Below are 26,336 nucleotides of genomic sequence, written 5' to 3'. Positions count from 1 at the left end.
TGGTGTCTCCCTCTATCATGGTATCTCTTTCATTGCTCTTCCATTCCGTCCCTGTTCCAGCTTGACCATCCTATTCCCTTATGTTCTCATGCCCCATCCCCTACCCTTTATTGCCCCCTCACCCCCAGTCTACTCATGGAGATCTTACTCATTTCCCCATCCCAGGGCAATCCATGCATCCCTGGTAGAGTTTTTGGGGTCACTTATGTATACTATCATATCATCTGCAAATTGGGAAAATTTTACTTCTTCCTTTCCAATTTGTATCCCCTTGATCTCCTTTTGTTGTCGTATTGCTCTAGCTAGAACTTGGAGTACTATTTTGAATAGATATGGGGAGAGTGGACAGCCTTGTCTTGTTCCTGATTTTAGTGGAATTGCTTTGAGTTTCTCTCCATTTAATTTGATGTTGGCTGTCAGCTTGCTGTAAATTGCCTTTATAATGTTTCAGTATGTTCCTTGTATTCCTGATCTCTCCAAGACCTTTATTATGAAGGGGTGTTGGAATTTGTCAGGCTTTTTTAGCATCTAATGAAATGATCATGCTTTTTTTTCTTTCAGTTTGTTTATATGGTGGATTACGTGGACAGATTTTAGTGTGCTGAACCATCCTTGCATCTCTGGGATGAAGCCTACTTGGTCATGGTGGATAAGTTTTTTGATACATTCTTGGATTTGGTTTGCCAGTATTTTTTTGAGTATTTTTGCATCAATGTTCATAAGGGAGACAGGTCTGTAATTATCTTTCTTTGTTGCATCTTTGTGTGGTTTGGAGATAAGGGTAACTGTAGCCTCATAAAAAGAGTTTGGCAATGTTCCTTCTTTTTCGATTATGTGGAACAGTTTGGAGAGTATTGGTATTAGCTCTTCCTTGAAATTCTGGTAGAATTCTGTGCTGAAACCATCTGGTCCTGGGCTTTTTTTGTTTGGGAGACTTTTAATGACAGTTTCTATTTCCTTGCGGGTTATAGGTCTATTTAAATTGTTTATCTGGTCTTGATTTAATTTTGGTATGTGGTACCTATCCAGAAAATTGTCCATTTCTTTTAGATTTTTCCAATTTGTGGAGTATGGGTTTATGAAGTATGAACTGATGATTCTCTGGATTTTCTCGTTGTCTGTTGTTATGTCCCCCTTTTCATTTCCGATTTTGTTAATTTGGATGTTCTCTCTCTGCCTTTCAGTTAGTTTGGATAAGGGCTTGTCTGTCTTGTTGATTTTCTCAAAGAACCAACTCTTTGTTTCATTGGTTCTTTGTATTGTTCTTTTATGAGTATTGTTACTTTTGAAATCGATGGATGCTTTGAGTCTTTAAAGAATAAGATTCATCACAGGTCTGTTCCAAGATGCACCTCACATATATAGAGTGAAGTATGTATCACAGAACAACACCATGGAGTTTTTAAAAGTCTGACTCAAAAATATTGCCTGACACCTTGTTTGATTTTCCCCCCATCTGAGATCTCTGGAGAATGAACAGTCATTGACTCCAGACTACAGAGTGCAAACGCATGCACAGGACACATTTCCTGGGCCTGTCCATCTTTAAATGTCAGTTTTATTAATAATGCTTTGAGTTCCAGGGGCTACCCTCTAGTATTCAAGTTTTCATCTTATTATAACACATAAACAGTAGAGAAAAAAATAAGGATTATTGTAGCTGAATGTCTGAGAGCCTGGGTTAACACAAGGAAGGCTAAATAAGGTTGGTGTTACACAAGGTCTTTAATTAAGGACACTGCTCAGCATGAGCCTTACCCTCCATCCTGACAGCAGGAACAGCTCATAAAAGGAAGGAGAGCAAAGTTCAAGCACCAACAACTCAAGACCAAGGAGTATATTTACTAAAATAACCATTTTGATACTACTTGACCCTGAAATACAGCAAATTCCAAACAAAAACAATGAACTTACTTCAAAGTAATAATCTTGGTTTAAAAAAAATCTGAAGAAATACTGTGTTACAAATATCAATTAACTATGTAAACACTGCATACAGACACTATTTCACTGGTGGGACGGCTGGTCTAGAAAGTAAGAATTGAACAGAAGTAACTTTTAACAGAAATGTTAAGTTAAAAATAAACAATATGAAGCTGAATGATAATTACCTCAGTTGTAATTATTTCTTGAATAATCAAAACAACACATCCTTTTTTAAATGTGTCCATTTCAGTAGCACTTGTATATTTAAGATGTCTAGAAAAGATTCATCTCACTGTCAGTCTATGATCACATCAAACAACAACAACAACAAAAGAGGCAGACATCAGGAACTTGGCTCCCTACAGCTAATTTCATGGTTTGGGTTTACTCAGGGAAGTAAGTGATCATTTGCCAACTGTGTCAACATGTGATTTGTAACAACATCCTCCCCAAAGTAAGCTCAGAAACAATGTTATTCCATAGCTCACAGGAGGGATGGCATTAGAACACCGAGGCCCACTGTACCTTGGTCAACTGAACTTTTATACCATCACTCACCCTAACTGCTCATATTGCTCTCTACATATTGCCAGGCCACTTTGTGGTAAGAATAAGAAAGAATACATATAACAAGCATGACATGTTACAGTATCAAACAATTTCTTTCTATAAAAAATAGGAAAAACTGGATTTGTGTGTTTTTCAAATATAAGTCTCAGGATCTAAATCTTGCATGTATTTTGAATCAATAAACCTTTGCCAGTTTTACAAAATGAAGAATAGTAGAATGAAAGTTCCCAGAAAGCATTGCATCTTATATCTCTACACTTTCTTGAACTCTGTTTTTAAGACTATTTGTTTATTTTTATTAGATGAGTATGGGACTTTTATATGTGTGTATGTCTATGCATCGCATGCATGCTGTGCCCTCGAAGGCCAGAAGAGGGTGTTGAATTCCCTGGGATTGGAATTATAGATAGTTGTGAACTGCCATGTGGATGCTGGGAATCAAAAGCAGGTCCTCTGGAAGAGCAGCCAGTGTTTCTAACTGATAGCCATCTCTCCAGGCCCCCTGAACTATCATTTTGAATTAAACAGAACCCATTATCTAATTTTATAATTCTCTAAGGACTAAACAACCAAAAGCTGCTATAAATCTCTCTGGTTAATTTGTGTCATTATGGAATAGGAACTTAGAACCATTCTGCATGTGGCTGATTCCAAGGTTGAGTCAATATCCATATAAGACCAAATATATTTATCACACTAGTGATTGTCCAAGTCATGTATGATAGGATTTAGAAAATTCTTGATCTGTTCACCAATCTCAGCTATTGCCTGCTGGTTTAGCTCAAGGTTCTGAATGCTTAAAGTAATTATTAAAGAATAATGTACCATTTTAAGCATGGGAAATTATATATTACTATAAATGATTTATTTTTGGTTGTTTCATTAGCAACAAACTGATAGGAACAAGATAGAAAAATTAAGAGCCATAGACTACAGTGGGAAAGATTAAAAATGATGAGACTGATCTGTCAATTTGAACAGCATCAGATCTTCATATTTTGGTTAGCATTTTGACATATGATAAATACAGAATGGGTTCTGTTGGGGTGTGTGGATAGGGGCTAAAATGCAAAGAATACAACATCATATTCGTGTAAAAAGGAATATAATTAAATAACGCAGCACACAAAGTATTTAAAATGCTGCTTCCATTCCTTAAGTGACGATGGTATTTGCTCCTGCTCTAGCTGAGATGAGGTCAGCTCTGAAGTTCATTATAGATTCAAACAAAATTTGAGGTTTACTTTGCATCTCTTGACAGTTTGATAGATGTTTTTCAATAAACTCAAGTCTTCACAGTGAAAAATTCAAACAGCTTTATCACATTTTAGCCACATATCACACATACAAAAATTACACTTCTTTTAAGTAGCTCGTAGAGGATGGAAAGCAGGGATTGTTAGACATTGCTAGACCTACAGCAAGTGCATCTGCACTCAGTGTTAACTTTCCTGGGGTTTTTCTTTCTTCCTTTAGCATCCTGGCTGCAGTTCCCCTCCCTCTCAGCCTCTCCACTGCTTTTAAGTGTAATTCCACATCTCAGACCTCCCGTTTCCCAACCTCAATGACACTAGAATCTACCCCAAACTATTTTCAAGGACTATTACAAAGCTCAGAAGACTGAATGCTTTAAATAATTTAAATATTACAGATAGGTGATGTTACAGACAACTTTGGCTTTTTATTAATAGGTGATTTAAAAAAAATCCAAAAAAGTAATATTGAATTTAAAAGGAGAGTTTGAGAAGGCCATGGGAAATGGGAAATGAATTGATTACTGGGATCGTTGACTATTCTTCATATTGCAAAATTCACAGAGTGTAGTTACTTTAAAAAATATGTACTTGTAATAGATTTAGATCCTTAGAAAAACTACATTTGCAAGACAGATAGATCCATTTTTGCTGGCATTAAGATAGTATTCATAAATATCAAAAATTTGAATCAAACTGTTCACAGCCACAGTAAAACATAGACTGTCACCCTCAAAGCCATCTTAGAGTGGCCAGGAAAAGACCATAACTGGAGGAAAAGGTATCTAATCAGCTCTGCTAGCTTAGCCAGGGTCGTTCTCTGGACTAGTTTCTTCATTTATTAAGAATTGAGTCTCAGACAATATCAACATATTCTCCTGTCTATAAAATTATTGTATTCTATAATAAAATATTAATTAAAATAAATCTAATAAAAATATCTAATCTAACATGTATCATATTCCTGCTTAAAAAAAAACTGAAAACATAAGAAATGTAAGAAGAAAGTCTCTCAGGGGTAACCAACCAGCAGACTGTGGGCTACATGTCACCAATATAAAATTGCAAGCTTCCTTAAAACATGAAGATTTTTTTGCAATGTTTTTGTTACTTCTGTGGTTGTCCAGTGAGGATTGGATAGATGCAACACAGTGTCATGATGTCAGATGGTTGGACACCTCTGTGTGGAACTTAAGATGACTAAGCATCAAGGGCAAGTTGAAGCTGTGTTCCGGTCATGGTTTAAGTTGTTCCTGTATTTTCTCGCATTGTACCTGCCTACCATGGAGGCCACAATTTATTCTGCTGTTATATCAAAAAGCTTAGCAGTATTCAATTGAGAGTTATTGTTACACCTGCATTTCCTTTACCATCTCAAGTACTGTTTGGTACAACGTTAAAGAGGCACAAGTCAGGGGGTGACAGCACACACACCATGGTGGAGACACTCATGAACATTCTAAGAAGGGAGAAACGAACAAGATGAGATCCCACTAGTCCACTGGACCTCAAGAAGGAGGGACCAAGTTACCTGTCTTCCCTTCAGACCCTTCTTCCCACGGATCCCAGGAGTGCCCTGGAATACAGAAAAGTCCAAAGTAAGTGTTTGCTGAATGAATACATTAAATAACATAGCTCTTTTTCTTGAATGTCCATCAATGAAATATAAATGAGTGCAGTGTTCAGAAAAGCTTCAATATATTCATTTAACTTCAACATATTCATTTAACAATACATTCAATTCATTCTCCAAAAAAGATTCCTGATATCATTCAAGCTTTCGAATGGAGTCCTTCCCTTCCTTGGTAATAATAGTTATTTGTGAAGAGTAGGCCTGCCACCAATAATGGTAAGCCAGACAAACAGGAACATCTTATTTTCCACAGCTAAAACAGGATGTGTCCTCCTCTGCCTCCCCTTCTTTCTCTGTTTGGAGATAAACAAAGTTAATCAAATCCTTGCATTGCCAGCTTCCAATTTTATGTGAAACCAATTTCAGGAAAGCAACAGAGAGGACAATCCTCTCACTGTTCCAGATCATCTTCTATAACGATGCCACTGGCCTTTCTTCATGTTTCTGGTCATGTAAGAAGCAGCGGAGTCACGCACCCAGGCTGTGTGCGCAGAACACCGGTGGCCATGTTCTGTCTAAACACTCTCAGTTCCTGCGTGTGGTCAAGGATGAGTTACTTTCTCTGTACATGCCTCACTCTCTCCATCAGTAATGAGAATAACAACAGTACTCCGTGTGCATTACAGGAGTTAATTTATATGAAATGTTTGTACAGTAGTGTGTGTGTGTGTGTGTGTGTGTGTGTGTGTGTGTGTGTGTGTACCTATTTGGTAAATCATCTACTACTCCCATCATTATTCTTAAAATTTCTCCATTTCAATCCACTTTGAGTTTGAGTGTCTCTAAGTTGATATCTAAAGCATCTTACGGAGAGGAAGAAATTCATTAGGCATGTTTACATAGAGCCCTATTTTTATATTTGAATATATATTTTAAAAATTGAATTTAAAATCTCTAACCATATATATTCATATCATATTCCTTACAAAAAAAAGAATTTATAACAGCCCAATATTCCTAGCAGGTGATTTCTCTTGGATTGGGCTTACTCACTCATTCAGCAGACCCCCCTTGTGAGTTTGTGATCCCCACTGGATCACAAGAAGAACACATTAGAAGGAGCATTTGAAGGAAATAACCTCACCCTTTCTCCTTCAGGTCCCAACTGTCCTGCCTCTCCAGGAGAGCCAATGAAACCCTTGAAGACAGAAAATAATCTTTACATTGTTTCATTTCACTGTTTGTTTGATCCATAAAACTCTAGGCAGAAATATTTAAAATTTTACATATTTTAAATTTAAAGGTGTAAAAATATGACAACTTCTCCTCATGTTACTGCTTTTTGTTAAGATACTGCACACAAATCTTCTCATTGATACAAAAGAGTGGAGAGTGTAACTCAAGGCAGCAACTGAAACTCAACACCGTCAAAGCCTTTCCTTCACTGATGCTCTGGGGTAGGAAAATACATAGACTGTGTATACTCACTAAAATGCAAGGCAGACTGCAGTAGCACAGGGAGGCACACATTTCAGTGAGGGGAGGGGAGATCTACAGCACACAAATCCTGGTAAGCAGAGGCTGGAGATGTGCAGTCAAAAACAGCAACCTCAGCAATGGGGTTGTAATTTGTAGCACACTCCATTATCGGGGTATGTTTCTCTTTTCCTTTGCTGATTAAGAGTGGCTCCCATTTTCCTTTAATGGTTTAGAAGTGTAAAGGGATGCCCTGATGTGAAGCTGACTCCATTCATCACAGACATTTCCTTACTCTGGACAGCAATGACGACTCATGCATCATCAAATTATCTCCATCTTAAACTCTCTTCATACATCTCTTCACCTCTTCACTGCAACATGTATTCTAAGGCTTCAATGTGTTCATATGTAAATGATGCTACACCGTGTGCACAGCACATCCTAACCTAACCAAAAACAGGTAAAGAACGGGAAGTACATAATAGTGATGCAAACATTGCACGAGACCGAAGTTTTTCTGTGCACCAGAGGGAAAATGGCAAATGCATTCCTTTCAAACTAAGCCTACAAAACCAATAAAAATGTGAAAGGGGTAAGTGCTTTATCTTTTCATTCTACCCTCTTGCAGGCATACTTAACAAACTGATAACAAAACAAAACAAACAAACAGCAACAACAAACGCTTACTTACTCGGACACCTTTAGGACCTGGGTTACCTTCTGGTCCAGCTAAACCCTGGTGTGAACAAAGGGTGTTGTCAGGATGATACAGCATGTTAGAGGAGCTAACAAATAGATAGATAAAACTACAAAAATACTATAAAATTCAAAACTTGGTTTACCTAAAGAAGATTACAAATGTTCAAAGAATTTTGTAATTTCAGGACCCAAAGGCATTATGTATAATGAATATAAAACTACATTTGAGTCACCTAAATAAAGTACATTAGCAGGTGTTTTCAGGAACAACAAACCTTTTTTCCTCTAAATTATTTTTCACTGGGAAATTGTCTGTGTTCTATGAAGACACCTCTATCTTGCTCTAAAATCTATTCTGATATGTTTTTAAGAGATGAACACATTTTAAACTTCAAATCACTGTCCATGTATGTGTTCATATTTTGTTTTTCTGATAACATACACCCTTACTAGATGGTTCCAGTACAACATAAGTACTTTGGATAGTTTTAAGTGCTTAAAATGAAATTTTGTTAACAATAGATTAATTCTTATGTTATTTGCCCTTTTCTTGAGGATAAGGCTATAAACATAGATTTCAAAATTTAATTAATTATTTTTGGAAACAATAATGTCATGAAAAGTCTAAAAAGGAGAACTTACTCTATTACTAGTTTATGTGAAGTTGGGAAAGAAGTTAGAGGGAAATACATACAAAATTATTGAAATAGATTTTCAAAACTATACAATGCACTGAATTCGGGTCAGATGAAAGTATTTCATAGCGGCGTGTGAAGCCCTGCCATTTACCCCTCAAGTTTTATAAGTGTGCTATGGAAAATAACACTTATTGCGGAGATACTTTTACACTTATTTCATCAAGTTAGCATGGGACTCATCTCAAATCTTACTCGCCTCTTAGGCATCATAACTTTAAAAGTTCCATTGTAAAAAGTATCCAATGTATTTAAAAGTCAGGCTTCTACACCCAACAAACCAGTCTACAGTACAATAACTGAAGAATTTTTACAGCTTTGATTTTGACTGTTTATCTAGGAATTCACCGTGAAGGAGAGAGAGCATATCTGCCGTTTGAACAAGGACTCTCAGAGCCACACTGTGCAATGCCTATGTGACAAGGGACACGAAAGGAGAAGTGTAAACATAGCCACTGCACCTGCCTGCCAGGGTAGCCAGGTGAGCCAACATTACCAGCGAGTCCTGGAATTCCCTGAAATGAAAAATAAGTCAATAAGACATAGGAGACCCAAAGAGACTCATTTGGTATTTGGAATACCCAAATTTAGAAAAAAAAGTTTTCCTGTGAAATGACTGAGCATAGCGTGCTGTGTCTCATACTGAAGTCATTACCTGAAGGAAATTAGGCTAAATTTTTTTCAATAAAAAGAATAGAACTGTTAAATGAAGTCTATAAGTGAGACACTGATCACTGATAATACATGTCAGAGAAAAAAATCTAGCCTAGTGCTGTCTATCTAAATAAGAAAATTATTTCTGAGGAAAAGCAAGTACATATCTTAATAGTCTTTTCATCTCCATCATCCCTTAAAGTTTGAACACCAACCCCAGGGGACCAAGAGGACCAGTGAACTTCAAAGCCAACCTCTCATTTCTTTCTAACATGGATATGACTTTATAGAGAGTCTGGTTGAGTAAATAGATATTGATTGACAAAACCTTTATAATGTCATGGGTTTACCTCAAATTCACAGAGTAAATTTGGAGGATGCTTGGGCTGAATATTCCTTTTCTCCTTCAAGTTCACATGTTGAAATCCTAAGCCTAGTGGCTTAACAGGGAGGGTCTTTGGGAGGTAGCTGTGTCAAATGGGTGGCGTTCTCATGAATGGGACTGAAGTTCTTATGTGAAGGTAGCAAGTACTTGTAGCCCTATTTACACCACACCAGGATATAAGGCAGCTACTTGAACACAGCCCTCCTTAGAGTCTATCCAGACTGGCCTAAGGGCTGAAATCTCAGCCTCTACGATTGGGAAAAATAAAGCTCTGTTGTTTATAAACCACCCTGCCTATGGAATCTTGTCATAGCAGCCCATGCTGGTTTAGACACATAGTGAATTCACTTGGAATTGACACGCTTTATATTCTTGGCTTGAGACAAATTTGGCTCAAAGAAAACTGACGGAGATTTATGTAGCTAGAGTTTTCCTGCCTTGCCCACAGTCAGGACAAATCTCTGTCACCCGCCAGTCCCACAGCCGCTCAGACCCAACCAAGTAAACACAGAGACTTATATTGCTTACAAACTGTATGGTCGTGGCAGGCTTCTTGTTAACTGTTCTTATATCTTAAAGTAACGCATTTCTACAAATCTATACCTTGCCACGTGGCTCGTGGCTTACCAGCATCTTCACATGCTGCTTGTCCTGGCAGTGGCTGGCAGCGTCTCCTTCTGCCTTCCTGTTCTTTTATTTCTCCTCTGTTAGTCCCGCCTATACTTCCTGCCTAGCCACGACCAATCAGGTTTTATTTATTGACCAATCAGAGCAACTTGACATACAGACCATCCCCCAGTACAGCCAAGTGCAGACCATCTCAGACACCTGCACTCAGGCCCATGGTCCTAATCATCCTCTATGCAAACCTGCTGGGTAACGCCACAAGGAACCCAAGAAGGGCTCCCACAGGACATACATTAACATCTCACAGCAGATTTAAAAGTCATCAGGAAGGAAATCTGTTGCAGACTGACTGAAAAATTAGTAAAAGCTTATTTTTTTGCATTATCTTTCATTGATGTCTTGAAGATTTTATTTATTTATTTAGTTGTTTATGTGTATGAGTGTTTTGCCTGAATGTATGTCTAGCACCACATGCATGCAATGCTCATGGAGGTGGGAAGAGGGCAACTAATATCCTGGAACTGGATTCACAGTTGGTTGTGAGCCACCACATGGGTGCTAGAACTAAACCCTGGTCCTCTGGAAAAGCATCCACTGCTCTTAATTTCTGAGCCACTTCTCCAGACACTCATGGATATTTTAACATTAATTCTTATGTTTATTTAGAGTTTATGTCTTAAACAACTCATAAATGAAGGAGATGCCAAAGGAATGTGTGCTGTACTGCCTTTATTTAACATCACATGTTAACAATAGAATAGTGGTAGGCTTTCTAGAATCTTTGTGACATAGAATTCATTTCCATCTTACTGACCATAAAGAGGTAACAGGCTGAACCTTTGCCCCCCACCTTCTGTGGCACACAGAAGCATCAATTCCAGTGTAAACACTGAACCCCTAGAATTCCTCCAAGTTTTGAGAATCAAGGGAAAGAATGGATGCTGTGGGACGGTCTGTATGTCAAATCTGTTGCTCTGATTGGTCAATAAATAAAACACTGATTGGCCAGTGGCCAGGCAGGAAGTAGGTGGGACAAGGAGAGAGGAGAATTCTGGGAAGCAGAAGGCTGAGGCAGAGACACTGCCAGCTGCGGCCATGAACAGCAGCATGTGAAGACGCCGGTAAGCCACCAGCCACGTGGCAAGGTATAGATTTATGGAAATGGATTAATTTAAGCTATAAGAACAGTTAGCAAGAAGCCTGCCACGGCCATACAGTTTGTAAGCAATATAAGTCTCTGTGTTTACTTGGTTGGGTCTGAGCGGCTATGGGACTGGCGGGTGACAAAGATTTGTCCTGACTGTGGGCAAGGCAGGAAAACTCTAGCTACAAATGGACCCAGAGAAAAGCGAACTGAGGATACAATTTAAAGATTTTTCTCTCAGTGTTTCCAGAATGTTCCTGTTTTGTTCTCTTGTTTCTCTTCATGTCCCCTTTAGCCAACAGTGATTCCTTGCTAAGACTGTTCCATGTAGCAGCTATTTTACACATTTTTTACATTTCTTACATTGATATTACCTTTTTTCTATTTTATATCTGGAGAAATGAAGTTACATAGAAGTAATGGCAGTAGATACGTTAATGAATTATGAATAAACACTGACTTTCTGGGGCTTACACGATAGAAAACTCTTATCTACCTGACAGCAATGTCTACCACCGTATATGTAAAATATTACCCTACTAATATGGACTACATAGGGTATTTTATCCCTGTCATGTTTACTGAGCATGCTCCAGGCACTAAGTGCTGATATATATCATCTTGTTCAACCTGTTCAAAAATCCTATAAAATAGATAGTATTGTTTCTGGGTTATAGATGTGAGAAAAGGAGATGAAATGTTCAAGTCACCTGTGGCATGTCACATGGCTAGTACATGGGGCAGCAGGATTTAAATAAATGAGTATAATTCTAAAAACTATCATTCAAGGTGGTTTCTCTAGTGTGAGTCTGATTTGCAGGTAACACTCTAGGAAAAGCCTCCTAATTGTGAGCTTTGCTTCAGTGTATTTACAACTGTCTTCCTTAATGTCTCATTTGATCCCAAAACACACAGACCCAAGTTGAGAGAGTATGTATTTGGATATGAGGATGGGAAAGAGTGAGGCACATTTAAAAGGTGGTTTTTATTATAGTTCATTGTCTCTCTGACTAATGCCAACCACCATCCCTTTCTCATTCCATTCCTAGCTAGATTAGGCTAACTGAACTCAGTTGTTTTTAAAGCAAATCTGCAATGGGACACGATGGCAATCTGATTCTGGATAGGTTTCTAACACATCCCAGCTGCACAGAGGAAACAGGAGAATTCCATTCATGTCTCCCTCCTGCTATAGCAGACTAATGTCAGTCAAGAAAGCCAGCAAGTGAGTGTCCCTCACAGTCTTTATAAAGCTCTAGCATGCCATGGGCCAGCCACACTCTAAAAGTCACGTGACAAGCACAGAAACACAAGGCACCATGGCTGAGTTCACTCTGTATTTAAAAATGGGTTTTCAAAAGAGTCTTCTAATTGAGCAATTAGCATCAGGAAATAAGGAAGCCTGCCCCATGCTCACTTCTCATGCAAAGAGCATCAAAGTATCTGTGTCTAGTTGGGTAACTTCATTCACAATCCCAGCAATGTCACTACAGGTCTTTTCTACATACTCTTGGTTTTCTTACTAGCAAATGGAATAATACTAGGTCATATGATTATTATGTGGAGAAAATAAACAGTATATAGGAGTACCTTTTAAAGTGGAGGCAACAGCAATAACCCAATGCTACTGAACACTCGAATAATTAGCACATGTAAAATATTAAGTAATTCTGCAGTCGGTTGCAGCCTGTCTTAGTACAGTTTGGCAGAAATACAGGCTCCGCCAGCTCTTAGGACTAGAATGCATGCGAATGAGATAATTGTGTTTTCAAATGTCTGCTGGCCAATTTGCTGACAAATTTCCCAGAAATGAATCTTAGAATCATAGCCACGTTCTAAATGAAATGAGTCAATTTTTGTCCTTTGCACATCTAGTGTTTCCACAGTTGAAATGCAGGAGTATTTTCAGTTGTTATTCAGGTCATTACCAATTTTGACTCTTCTTTTTCTAGTCTTTATGATGGGTATGTGTATGGACATATGGATCTCTCTCTCTCTCTCTCTCTCTCTCTCTCTCTCTCTCTCTCTCTCTCTGTGTGTGTGTGTGTGTGTGTGTGTGTGTGTGTGTGTGTGTGTATGTGTACACACAGAGACCAAAGGTCAACCCTGGGTGCCATTCCTCAGGAGCCATCTACCTTATTTTCTCTTACAGGATCTTTCATTCAAAGCCAAGGTTTGCCCAGTGGACTAGTCTCCCTAGTCAGTGATAGCCAAGGAGCCTTCTGTTCCTTTTATGTGCGTGCTGGGAATCAAACTCATGTTTTCATGCTTGCATGGCAAGTACTTTACAATTCGATCTTTCTGGACCATATTTTCCAGTCTTCAAAACTGAATTCAGAACTGAATTCCCTACTTAGTAGTACTATTATCCCTCACAGCAATAGCATGTAAATGACCAGAGCTAGATAACTGAGCAGTCGAGAGGACTAGTCAGTTCCATCAGTGCCAAGTTGTCACTGACTTCTGATGTACTGGGTCCTTCATTGGAATCCACATATTTCTGCCAAAGCAGTAGTCAGGGATTTTTTCTCCCAAGGGGCTAATTCCTACCACCCTTCTCATACTTTTCCCCTGTAAATGCTCACATGCCTTTCAGCACTTGTCTGTGCTTCAGAAAGCCAAGCCTGCACCTGCTGCTGATATACACACCACTTTCCTGGCCATGGGTGGTAATTAGTAATCTTGAAAAATTGTGCCTCAGGGACTGGAAACAGCATGCTGTCCTTCTTAATATGAATCAAAGAGAAATCTGGCTTTGTTTCTTCATTTGTGTATTTCCCTCAGAGACTAATCATCACTTGTCTTCCTGGAGTCCTTGTCAGGGCTTCTTGAGGCTTTGCTGAATCATTGATATGGCATCCATTACCTTAGTCAGGTTCTAATCCCTGATCCTCACTGTCCGTGATTACATTTTATCTATGATACAATGTCATCATTGTCTTGTGGGAGAGAAAAGCAGTAACATGACCAAAACCCAAACAGTTACAAAAGTATTTTGACTTTTAAACAGTACATGTGTGTGTATCCATACATATGGATAACAATGTATGGTCCATTCCAGTTTGAATTGCTGATTAGGACCTAGTGAACAGATTTGACCCTAAAGCTGAATGAAAAGTCAGGTGTTTACAAATATGTATATTTTCTTGGAAAGGGTCTGAAGCAGTCACAACATTCTCAAACGGTTTTGAATCAGAGATTTAAGAATCACTATTCTGAACACAACAGGAAAAAAGAATATGAATAACAGTGAAAAGGTTTTAACTTGGCTCTAAATAGAATGAAAATAACTGTGAGGAAAAACTGAAAAGGCAGCAAAGAAATGATTCCTCCACAGTTCCCCGTATGTCTATCTTTGCTCAGCACCCCCTACACCTCCCCCCGCTCCCCCCGGAAGCCAGGAAAGCACTTACTTGTTCCCCACGGAGTCCGGGGAGCCCTGGATGTCCTTTGAGACCCTATAGGAAGTAAGTGAAGATATGACATGGAAAGTCAGCTTACACAAGGTGATCAACTAACTAAACGTAGGTTCTAGAACACAGGGGACTTTTGTTGCTTTGTTTACTTGCTCTGTTTTAAACACTGGACATTGAACCCAGAGCCTCATACAAGCCAGGCAAACAGCCCTCTACCACTGAACCATATGCCCAGCCCCTGGTTAGCTTTTTATCACTACTTTTAGTTCCCTAATCAATTCAGTATTCTCTCAGTTTCTCACTAAATTTGAATAAGAATTTAATTTCTATCAAAAAATCTAATTTTTAAAATAACTGTTATAAAAGGCTCCAATCTACCAAAGAATCTGCTAAATTTACTGAGGCGTTTACAAAGCTGTGTTTAGCTCAGTCATCCTGAGACAACATGCCTTCAGACACAGTCTGTTTATAATTACTGAAGAGTTGGACCATATCCAGTCCTGTCTCTAATCCAGTCACCACTGCAATTCATGAATGAGTGAGTGAGCCGACTAAGGGAAGAGGCTGTTCATGGATTCATCTGAACGGCCCCGTAGAGCCACTGGGAAATCAGCCATAGAAGTCTTTTCCAGGTAAGGGAACCAATGGACAAAAATTAACCTCTCTCATTAGTACCCTGCCTTAGAAAACAGATAGTATAATTTTCCCACTAGAAAAATCTGCAACAGAATTAACGAAGTTCCAAGAAGCAACAGGGAGAAAGAGATGCTGGCGCTTATTGATAAAGTTAGAATCAAGTATCAGTGAATCAGTATCTCATTTCCAGAGACTTTGGTTCACATATAGGAACAAAAAAATTTCCCTTTTCTTATCTTTCTTTTCGGTGTGGGCATGCATGTATGTGTACCTGTTCATGCATGTTCATGGTTGTTTGTGTGTATATGTGTGTGTGTGTGTGTGTGTGTGTGTGTGTGTGTGTGTGTGTGTGTGTGTGTGTGTGTAGACCATAGGTTGATGTCTGGTTCTTTCTCAAGTTCTCTCCACCTTGTCTTTGGAGACAGGGTCTTTCTCTGGACCAGGAGTTTACTGATTCGGCCAGGCTTGTGGCCGGTGAGTTCTAGGAACCTTGCTGTGTTTGCTTCAGCAGGGCTGGAGTTCCAGAAGTGCAGTCTCACACCCAGATTTCATACATGGTTCTGGGATCTAAACTTAGGTCCTTACACCTGGGCAGCAAGTATGTGATTGACTAAGTCACATTCCTCATTTCAGTTTCCTTTTCTTAAGAACTTCAAGAATTGGGCTGAAAACATAGGCTTAGGAGTTCAAGGACAGGTTCACAACCAAAGGAACCTCATAGAAACTTAAGCAAAATATAACTCCATTGTGAAACCAATAGCTGATAAACATCAACATGTCCCATCTATACATTGCAAGCAAGACCGATTTTTTTTTTTTTTTTAGTGGCTCACAGTAACCTATGAATGAATCAGGATGGATCACTGTAGGTTATAGATTAGTGTATTAGAGACTGAAATAGAGATTTGGTTCCAAAATAACCCTACCTGAAAAGGAAATTATTTAGAAAGCTTCAGGGATGTTAAACTTAAAAGCATAACAAAAACACTAAAGTGCAGACATGTCTTGGAAATGGTTATGGTTTGGATACAGAATGAATCTGCCATAGATTTGGAAATGGCTATGGTTTGGATACAGGATGGCCCCATCACAGATCATGTGAGGTTGGGTTCCCAGTGTAACAGTGTTGATGGTGGTGCCTTTGGAAGTGACCAAGTCTATAAGAAGATGGACGCCTTTCATTTGGGAGGGAATCGTCTCTCCCATAGGACTAGATCAGTTACCCCAGCAGTGGTCTTCCTCAGAGCTGTGCTACACCTTCTGCTTTACCTGTCCCATAACTGTTTCTTTGCCCTTCTGTTTTCCATCATGAGTGGCAGCCATGTGGCCTTCATCAGAGGCCAAGCAGACACCCGCATCATGCTCTTGGACTCTGGTCTCCAGAAACATGAGAGCCAAGATAAATCTCTTTTCTCTGTAAGTGGTACAGTATCACATACTGTCACAGCAACCTAAGCACAGACCAGCAGGAACCCAAGAGCAGACAGAGAAACAAGAGTCTAGAGATTTCTTTTTGTGATAACTGTATAGAAAGGTAGTGGGGAGAGGCAAAGCTGCCCTCTGAGAGCGACTTCTTTTGTGATTGGACTATGAGAAAGAGGTTGGGGAAGAAGCTGGGAGACAGAAGAAGAGCAGAAAGGAAATGAAAGAACTTCCTTGAGCCATTATACACTAAATCCACCACTTCCTGATTCTCAGTCAGCTGTTACTCCATCTTATAATGGAAGCATTACCTCCACCCTTTATGGAAAAGGGAAACAGAACCTAGTTAAACAACATAACCAACAGCATGACAAATAACATAGGTTGTTATACAGATTAAGAACTGAGAGATGGTCTTCCTAGTTCCTTAATTTGTCTCTGTCTCATACTCAGATGCATCCTTACGTCACTGTGTCCAACTGATAAACAAAAAGAACAAAACCTCACAAGTCCTATTGTTCCCAGTAACATGCTTATTATGCCTGATATCTAGTATGTGCTGTTTTCACTTGGTTTTATTTTAAGTTTTTACATTTTAGCTGATGATCAATTTAATTACAAAAATATGAGGCATTGTGCTCAGTTGTCCAAATGTTTATCAGGATTCCACAAGGTCAAGTTGATCCTTCCTATAGTGTAGGAGGTAAGAACTCAGACATGGTGGTTGTTCTGTGAGGTGAGGCAGAACTCCCAGGGAGAGCCTGGGAGACAGGAATTGAAAAATAAGGAACCAGGACAGGAGGCACAGAAGTTAAAATGGCTCTCCCACCACCTTCTTTCTGAGTAAATATACGCTCATTCACTTATTTTCACTCCTGTGAGTTTGAGTCTGTAGCTCCATGTTTCCTGCTTTTCTTTGGCATTCCCTTTCTCCCTCACCCACAGTGAAACACATGAAGCACTGGTCTAACTTCTCTGGACTACTTCCCCAGAAGCATTTTCTAACAGGGAAAGGTATACTAATGATGGTAGCTTCTGCATGTACGACTGCCCACCCCTTTCAGGGACTCTTCAGTCAGAGAGCGGAGAAAACAGCAGTATCAACCAGTATGGCTTGTTCTTCATGAATTCATTCCCATCCGGCCTCAGCCATTGGAGTTGGCATTGACCCAAGAAAGAACAATACCAAGCCTGGCCATTAGCCCATGAGATGACTTAGAATGAGGAATTTTGTCTAAACAAAGGTTAGCTACTTCAATTATATTCTCTTTTCTATTAATATAAAATAAGAATGCTGAAATATTCAGGTACTCACTAGTGTGGACTGTGAGATGCCACACAAACATGAAAACATAGGAAAAATTAAGAGTGAATGGATATGATGCTGAGAAAGGAAGTTTTCAGAGGAGAAGAAAGACAACTTGAAAAGGTAGATTGAAGGAAAGGGGGAGAGAAGGGGAGAGGGAGAGAGGGGAAAGGAGGAGAGAGAGACGGGGGAGGGAGCGAGGGAGGAAAGGAGGGAGGGAGAGAGAGAGAGAGAGAGAGAGAGAGAGAGAGAGAGAGAGAGAGAGAGAGAGAGAGAGAGAGAAGGATAGTACATTAAACATCCACAAATGTGCCTCTAAGCTATCCAGAGCTGCTTGGCATCAGACAGTCTCTACAAGGTCATCATATTACAGGACCTATTTTTAGATTCTGTGTGATCCCTAGTTCCCTTAATGCTGCAGAGGAGATTGAAACTTTGACCTCCTTGTGATGGCCCATGGCACTGTCCTTCGCAATCAAGAGCGTCTAAGTGAAACAAGATGTTTTCTGTGTCTGTTTCCAGTGTTACTAACGTGAACAAAGCAAGCACAGCGGTTCTGGCTCTGATCTTTGCAGTGACTAGTCATATCACGAGCCCCAGCGTCATCCTATGTAAAATGATAGCATTGAATTGGGTAATTGCTAAATTGCAGTTGCTAGAATTCCAGGAGCACAAGAATCCATCAGAAAGGACTCTGTTGCTTTTGTAAAAAACCTAGCTGATATATAGATGAAAATCAGATCTGAGACTCACTATAGGCTTGAAGACAGAGGACGAATTCAAGACTGATGTACCTAAAAGGAAACCCAACCTCAAGCTCCCAAGGCTGGTTCCTAGCTCAATCTAAAGCAAAGAGAATCTGAAGATGAAAGGTCTCTGCAGCTCTCAAGTTGGATGCTTAATCCTCAGCTGGTGGCACTATTTGGGGGCACTCTGGAGTAGGACATGGGGCCTACTGGAGGAAGCAGGTGTGCCTCTAAGATTATATCAGGCCCCCAGTCTCTTCCAGTCTCGGCTTCCTGAACACATGAAGTGAGGAACTCCCTTTCCACATGTTCTATCCTAGTGTCCACCTCATCATGGGCTCACTGTCAGTGGGACCAAGGACCACAGACAGAAAAATCTGAAGCTGTGAGCAGAAATAAATCATTCTTTTCTTTATGTTGTTCATCCAGATGTTGGATTGAGGACACTGGGGTAAGCAGATGGAAGTCGGTGGCTTGGAGAAAGGCTGTTATAATCCAGATGAAAGACGTCTGTAAATCGGGCCAGACTGGAGTTACAGATATTAGAGGTGATGCACGGGCCTCTTAGGGAGCTTAAACTTCATTTAGGCTCCTTTTCTGTGCATTCTGTCTTGGTGCCTCGATGGGTGTTCATTAAATGATGGAGTGAAGTGATGAAAGATGAATGGAAAACCACTTGGGTGAAATAGAGATTCTGATTTTGAGCATTTCATTTGACTAGATTAAACATCAAAAGGTCAAAACTAACAACATATGATTTTTTAAAAGTATACCCAGATAAGAATAAAAATATTCCTTAAGGAACTTGGTCAATGAGAAAATTTAATATCTCTATTTGAAAACAGATTAAATGTACTATAATAAATTAAAGAATCATCTTAAATTTGTTATGATACAATATTTGCACAGTAGTGATTCCAATCATAAATATGGCTTAGGATCTATGTTTTACATAGATTTTAATTATAAATTTGTTTATTCGCATTAAATTTATCTATTTGTGTGTGTGCAAGTACATGCACACATGTGCCATGGCGTGTGTATGGAGACTGGAGGACAAGCTGCAGGAGTCACTTTTCTCCTGGGACATGAGCCCCAGGGATAGAACTCAGGCTGTCAGGCTTGGTGGGCAGTGCCTCTACCCACTGAGCCACCTGGCCAGTCCAAGACTTTAATTTTAATATTTCTTTGAACAACAACTTGGCCATACAACAGGCTTTTGAATGGAAAAACTACTGAACTAACCATAGCAATGCCCAATGACAGATGCAGCTAATTCTGAGGATATAGATATAACTGTGGAAGCTGAAATACCTTAAGCCAAATGAATTTATTGCCGATGTTGAAATGTCAACAACCTGAGTCAGTGTGAAGGAAATATAATTTTCAAAGCCCCCCAGCTGACGAGGTTTTGGCCACCCCTAGCTTCCATTCTAGGGAGTTCAGAACTATGTGGCCTTGCTCTCCAATTCCCCGTTTGCAGGAAGAGCGGAGCGCAGACATGGAGACGGGTGGCGGCGACACAGCTTGTAAGCAGTAGCTTTGGATTTAGATGTCAGTACCACATTGGGCTGGGAATCAAGCCAAGGTGAAATAGCTCTACAGACTTTCATAGGAAGGATGGGCCAGTGAGGAATGATGTATAGAGTTGGCAATGGAGTGGCGGAAATCTTCACATTGTTTCATCAGGCCCTGACTTTTTTCCAAGCTAGACTCTTTTATTAGTTTTCCCACTGAAACTGGGTGTCTACAGTGCCTCAGTCTGCCCTTGCTTTACACAGCTTTTGAGGGACTGGGAAATCACAGTGGACTCTATGTAAGCAGTTTCTTCCTTTCCTTCTTCACACAGGCTTTTACTGTGTTGTGTCTCCTTTGCTATGGACTTTTTCAAATAACTAAAGCAATTCTAGTCAAATCAAACAGGAGTTCATGTTGGCTTATAACTATTATTTAAAACACAGTAATGCTTTCTGATAGTCAAAAATGCCATGCATCATAAAAGAGTGTTTTAAATGCTTGTATATTTCACAGTTAACTCCTTGCATCCCTCATCCTCTTGAACCTAGGAAATTTTCTTTTCATTTGATCACACTGCTGATGTTCTTACAAGACAAAATAGCCGGCTTCCAATTTTAATATAGCAGCTGATGGGCTATTTATAAAGCAATTTAAAAAGCTATCTTGAATCCAAGCTTGGACTCCCAACCTTTGTCTTCTATCCAACTCAGCATGCATTCTGGATTTAATTTATCTGCTGTTTTGGCAAAAAAACTATTAAGTGGGAATTGAAAATATACTTTAGCTCCTAGGAAAATAAGAGTTACAAGAAGATGGTTAAGTAGAAACAATGTAATTGAGGGGTCAATAGAGGGGATAAACATTGTTGGATGGAGATGTTGGTACTGTTTTAAAAACAGAGTAAGTAAGACTGAAGGGAGAAAGAGTGAATTAACATCATTCTGTTGGAGAGTAAAAAAAATATTTCAGCTGCCTCACATTGCTATTTCTATCTCAGTAGTACTTAGAGTTGTCAAAACTTTCCACATTAATCTTTATTTATCTCAACCATTTTTGTGAGTTCCCTTGCAGCCATTCTAGATTTTAATATCACTTGAGTTTGAGTTTGGTTTATATTAGGATAATTTTAATATTTTCATATGCTTTTCAGAGAAAGAGAATAGTTAAGTCATGTCATATGTTTCCCAAAACTCCCATGAAAATCAGCATCATGCTTCCTTTTCATACAGACTAGAGACAGTTAGAAATATGGCAATTTTAAGTCTAATAAATATTGACTTAAATAATAAATTACTGCATAGGAAATACTGTGAAAAATTATTAAGAACACAGTCATTTGTGTCAAACAGGCCAGGACTGAATCCAAGGTCACCAGTTAACAGTTGTGTGGCTTTGGGTGAATTATTTAGCCCCTGCTCACTTCAATTAATTTCTGTATGGTATATTCAGTATTATATACACCCCAGGGTTGTTTTAAAAAGTGCTCAGCAGGCTAGAACATTACACATCATAAAATAGTTACTTTTAATATTAGCAGTGTTACCAAAGTAATCTATGAAATGGTTCAACTGATAAAAAGATGTAATTAGTTCACATCAATGCAAACCTAAGCACTTTATTTCCATCTCATCATGAACTTGGGTATAGTTAAAAGCCCACAGGTTCAGTCTCCATGGGCTTTCTATTTTGATCCTGCTGTAACTCTTGGTAATGCTGAGCAATTTTCTTAACCTCTCTGAGCCAATCTTAGCTTCCTCACTTAGAGAAACTTAGTATAGACTTGAGTTTAGGTTTCATCTGCCCCTCTGGGGGCAGACGGTAAGAATGAAGGAGGGGGGTGTGCAAGACACTGCTAATACAAGGACATTCTAGATTCTTCTAGCACAGGTCCTATTTGTAGGAACCAACTCTGTGAATTAAATGTTACCCCCCCCCCCAAAAAAAAAAACTGAATTAAGGAGTTCAACTTTTCAAAAGGTCATTATTTATCTGAACCTTCTACCAAATAGTGCCTGCCTTTATCCTTCCATACAGGAGTAGCAGTAAAGTACACCAAACTCCTTTTGAATGTAGATTATACATTCACATAAAATGCATACAGATAGACAGTCAGATGGGAACTTGTCTCAGTCCAGCTAAGTAAAGAACTAGTTAGATTGTATACTTATGTCTTTTGCATTCTTAACATCACCTAGTTTTCAAAAATCTGTACTCAGTTTCCATTAATGGGTGCAATTAGAACAGGAAGAAAACATTCTCAGAAACAAAACAAGATCATCTTGAGTTTTCAGCAATTTTCTGGGCTATTGTCACATCTCATTAGCCATGGACAATTCATTTACCTGAGGACTCTTTACAGTGGCTGGGAGGGTGAAAACAAGGCTGCCAAGTGCCTTGCTCTTCCCGAGCTATTGCCAGTACTCACGTCCATGCAACCTGTTCCAGTGTGGAGATGGTGTGCCTCCCCCCATGACCCTTGGGGATTGAAGGTGTGGTCCCAGCCAGGGAAGTTATCTGGGGAGGCGCTAGGAATTTTAGGATGAAGGACCTAAGTGGAAGAAGTAGGTCCCTGGGATGGGCTCTTGGACCAGTCCGGTCCATTGCCCCTCTCTGCCTCTGATCCCTGGCTACAGTTAGGTGGTAGCCAGGGTAACCTTGCCCCTCCCACCTGATGCCCTGCCTCACAACAAATGGGAAAGAGCAGGGCCAGCTGCCCAAGGACTGAAATCTGTGAACTGTCAGCAAATTAAATCCTCCCTCCTTTTAAACTGGCAACAAAAAGTCTGACCAGCAAACTGTTCCTCAGGGTCATATTTACAGATACATCATGATAGTCATTACTTCCTCGTAAGTAAGTGGGAATCCTTGAAATATAATTACTGATAGGCATCTCATTTGGGCATAATGTTATAACAAGTCAGAAGAGCCTCAGAAGTAAGATGCTGGGTTGATATACCTTAAAAGAGGGGTACCCTGTCTGCAGCGTTGACTTTATCTTATGTTGGAATTTGGAATCCATCAGTAAACTCAAGGATCTTTTATTATCCCCAAGATCTCATCTTTAATGGATATTAAGTTTGTGGATTATCATGGCTAAACTTTCTGATTAATTTTCTTCTGCTGAGCAAAGAGATCTGGGACACTGGTGTCAGACTCAACTTCAAAATGGAATTACAGCCATAGAAGCATTCTGAGACCCCCCTGGCATTTGATTATGTCAGAGAAAAACTCCTAAACTCCTCTTACCTTTTCGCCTTGTAAACCAGGGGGACCCACTAATCCCAAAACACCATGGTCACCCTGTAAACAAAACACAGAGGTTTAATACCATGAAAGAAAATAGAAAAATTAAAACTTCAATGTGAGACAACAAGCCTTTATGCATATATTGCTGATCTTGACGATCTGGCCTAAATTCCATCTCCTTCTTTCTCAACCCTTCCTATCATTCTTTCTCATTTTTTTTCAGCATCCCTCTCCTTCAAAATAAAATTGGGGAAGAAGAGGCCTGGGATGATGCTCAGTGGGTAAAGTGTTTGCTGCACATTCATGAGAGTCCATCCGATTTAAAATCTCCAGAGCCCAGGAGAAGCTGAAGGAGATGCATCTGTCATTTTTAAACCATGGGTTTCATTTAAAGTTCAGTGCCAGAGTGATACTAAATCTTACATCTAACTGCATTTCTTATATACAATATTATCCATGGTTAGTACATAAATAAGTCAAAAGTGTAAACACTTCAAGTAGCAACATCATTTAAGCTCCCACTCCCATACTGAGCCACCCTATATTTTGTACAAAAAAATCACAGAGAAAGATAAAACCAAGCATTTGATATGAATGTTTATGGTTAATCTGGAGTCTCTAGTTTGAAGTCAGTAAACAGAGTTGACCTCTAATTCCAAAATTTAATAAGAGAGTAAATGTGCTATGTTTAGGTACTTTAAAAGATGGCATTTGTATTCCTCAGATTACCTAGCACTTTTCCTCAGAATGATGACCAGGTCAATGAAGATACTGTCTTTCTGGAAATAGACTTTGATTCCCTTTCTACGTTTTTTAGAGTCTCTGAACTCAGTTCTATAACAGAAAGAAAACTACTAAAAGTTTAGATTTTTTTTGAGGATTCCTGATGAGGCTTTAAGTGTATAAAAGTTTCTGTAAGCCAATTGCAAGATCAGATTTCAACCCAGGAATCACTGGAACTTTTTGAGGCTTTTTAACTTGTGATTCTGTAGCAATGAACAGAACCATCCTATACTTGTATCACATTTATTGAGAGCTTCCTGAATGACTTCCTATAGACTCCACTAGCAACAAAATACGGTAGCACTCGCCTGTATTCCCCAGCCTCAGGATCCCAAGGCCAGAGGATCAGGAGCTCTAGGCAAGCTGTGGTTACATAGAGAGAGCTCCTCTCAAGCAAAGAAACCAACAGCACAAACACACAAGGCAGGAGGGTGAGGGAGGAGATTAACCAAAATGAAGAGTATAAAAAAAAAAAAAAAAACTATCTTAAACCTAATTCAAAAGTGGGGAAGGGATTAAAGGAAGATACTGAGCATGGCGAGAGAATGCTGCTCTCCTGGAAACAGAGTGTCATTAAACTAAACTCCTAGTGCTTGAGTGTGGGACACCTCTGTAGAAGTGGTTGGACAGGGAGGCCACCAAACAAAACAGGCTTTTGTCTGCCTTTTGTTTCCCCCCTGGAGCAGAGGATAAGATGCCGAGGAACAATCTTTGTACAGTGTAAATATGTATTGCTTTCACTATTAATAAAGAGCTTATTGGCTGATGGCTAAGTAAAATTTTTTGGGCAGAGAGAATGCTGGGAAGAAAGAAGGTAGAGTCAGAGGAGTTGCCAGCAGATATGGAGAGGAAACTGGAGATGCAAGATGAAAGAGAGGTATGATCACATGGCAGAATGTACATTAATATAAATGGGTTAATTTAAGTTGTAAGAGTTAGCTAGTAACAAGCCTGAGCTACTGGCTGAATATTTATAATTAACATTAAGTTTCTGTGTTGGTTATTTGGGAACGGGCAGGCAGGGAGAAAAAGTCCACCTACAAATGGCACCCAATGTAGGGCAACATAGATCCACATATAACCTGAGAAAACTTTAAATAAAAGGTGGGGGAGGAGTTCCAAACACACAAAATGGAGTCAAACAAGGCTACTTGGTAACTGCCTTTTCTCGGGTAGACTGTGTTTGCTAGTGGCAAACAGAGACACGGCTCCTTTAAGTGGCAGCTTCCTGACTGGTGCTAGTGGCAAACACGGACATGGCTCTTTTAAGAGGCCCTGCTAGTGAGCACTTAAATGGGGTTTATGAGCAGTGGGCGGCGTGTTACCATGTAGCAACATGGACCCAACAACTTCCCAGACCTGGGGTGGTAAATGTGGCTCCCACTGGTACCTCTGCCATGAAGCTAAGTTCTCAGGGAACCAAGGGGGAGAGGAGCCAGCAGCTAATGCTGTGCATTAAGCTAAGCCGTGCCAGTTGCTAATGTAGAAGTTTAAGATTCATCTCATGCAATCAAAAACAATACAGATGCTCAGTAAAGACAGATCTAGACAGAAAACAACAACAACTCTAGATGGGTTACAATGTGTTTAAAAATATACATAGGCTTGGGAGAATAAAAGAAAAATGATATAGACAGTCATAAAAATATATAGTTCTAGAATAATAAAGTGCTAAAAATAGAGTAAAGTAATATGAAAAAAAAGCTACATAAAGATGGAAAATAAATACACAGAGAGTCTGGATCCTGTATGCTACTGTGCTGTCTCTAATTTTTTTTTGGCTGCTAAGAGACACTGCATTATGACAGCTGCTAGATTAACCAATCTATGTATTTTAAAAATATCTTGACTTCAAAATGCAAGTCAAAAGGTGTGTTTCTTTGTGGGAGAGGTTATGATTTTATTTCCACAGGAAATGAGAGGCTGTGGATTCCTTCCAGATTGAGATGGACCAGGTTTTATCAAGAAGATGCCCTGAAAATCCTGACTACAAACATAAAGAAATAAACCTAGAAAAACTACAAAGCATGTGACTATTTTTTCTGCTCAAACATAAGAAAAAAATCACCGTTGGCTAACTTGTGTATAATATACAGTCTGTACCTGTATTTTAATGCAAATATGTATGTTAATTTTAAAAGTTTATATATTTTCAGAGCAAGGGAACCAGACACCAATAAAAACAAATGGCCCAGGTGATCTAGCATCTCAAAATGCCTCTGTTCTTGTTTCCTTGGAGTTCTGCATACAGAACATCG

General features: G+C 39.3%; 1 protein-coding gene and 1 long non-coding RNA gene across 2 annotated transcripts in view; one reads left to right on the top strand and one right to left on the bottom strand.

The window, feature by feature from the left end:
- The window catches only part of Col24a1 (collagen type XXIV alpha 1 chain), a 274,801-nt gene that overhangs the window by 208,139 nt on the left and 40,326 nt on the right, over positions 1-26,336 (bottom strand). The window contains exons 7-12 of the mRNA XM_042280059.2: positions 23,296-23,349; positions 14,419-14,463; positions 8,657-8,710; positions 7,493-7,537; positions 6,467-6,520; positions 5,281-5,325 (exon numbers count right to left, since the gene is read on the bottom strand). Of these exons, the coding sequence (XP_042135993.1) occupies positions 5,281-5,325; positions 6,467-6,520; positions 7,493-7,537; positions 8,657-8,710; positions 14,419-14,463; positions 23,296-23,349 (297 nt within the window). The remainder of the gene's footprint in view (positions 1-5,280; positions 5,326-6,466; positions 6,521-7,492; positions 7,538-8,656; positions 8,711-14,418; positions 14,464-23,295; positions 23,350-26,336) is intronic.
- LOC143274011 (uncharacterized) lies at positions 14,892-26,185 on the top strand. Its single transcript, XR_013052414.1, has 3 exons — positions 14,892-15,053; positions 24,870-24,955; positions 25,991-26,185. It is a non-coding gene; the product is annotated as an uncharacterized LOC143274011 (long non-coding RNA).

Source organism: Peromyscus maniculatus, chromosome 6, assembly GCF_049852395.1.
Source record: "Peromyscus maniculatus bairdii isolate BWxNUB_F1_BW_parent chromosome 6, HU_Pman_BW_mat_3.1, whole genome shotgun sequence".
Taxonomy (NCBI): domain Eukaryota; kingdom Metazoa; phylum Chordata; class Mammalia; order Rodentia; family Cricetidae; genus Peromyscus; species Peromyscus maniculatus.
The sequence above is the reverse complement of the archived record's forward strand: the minus strand, read 5'-3'. Positions and strand labels throughout refer to the sequence as shown.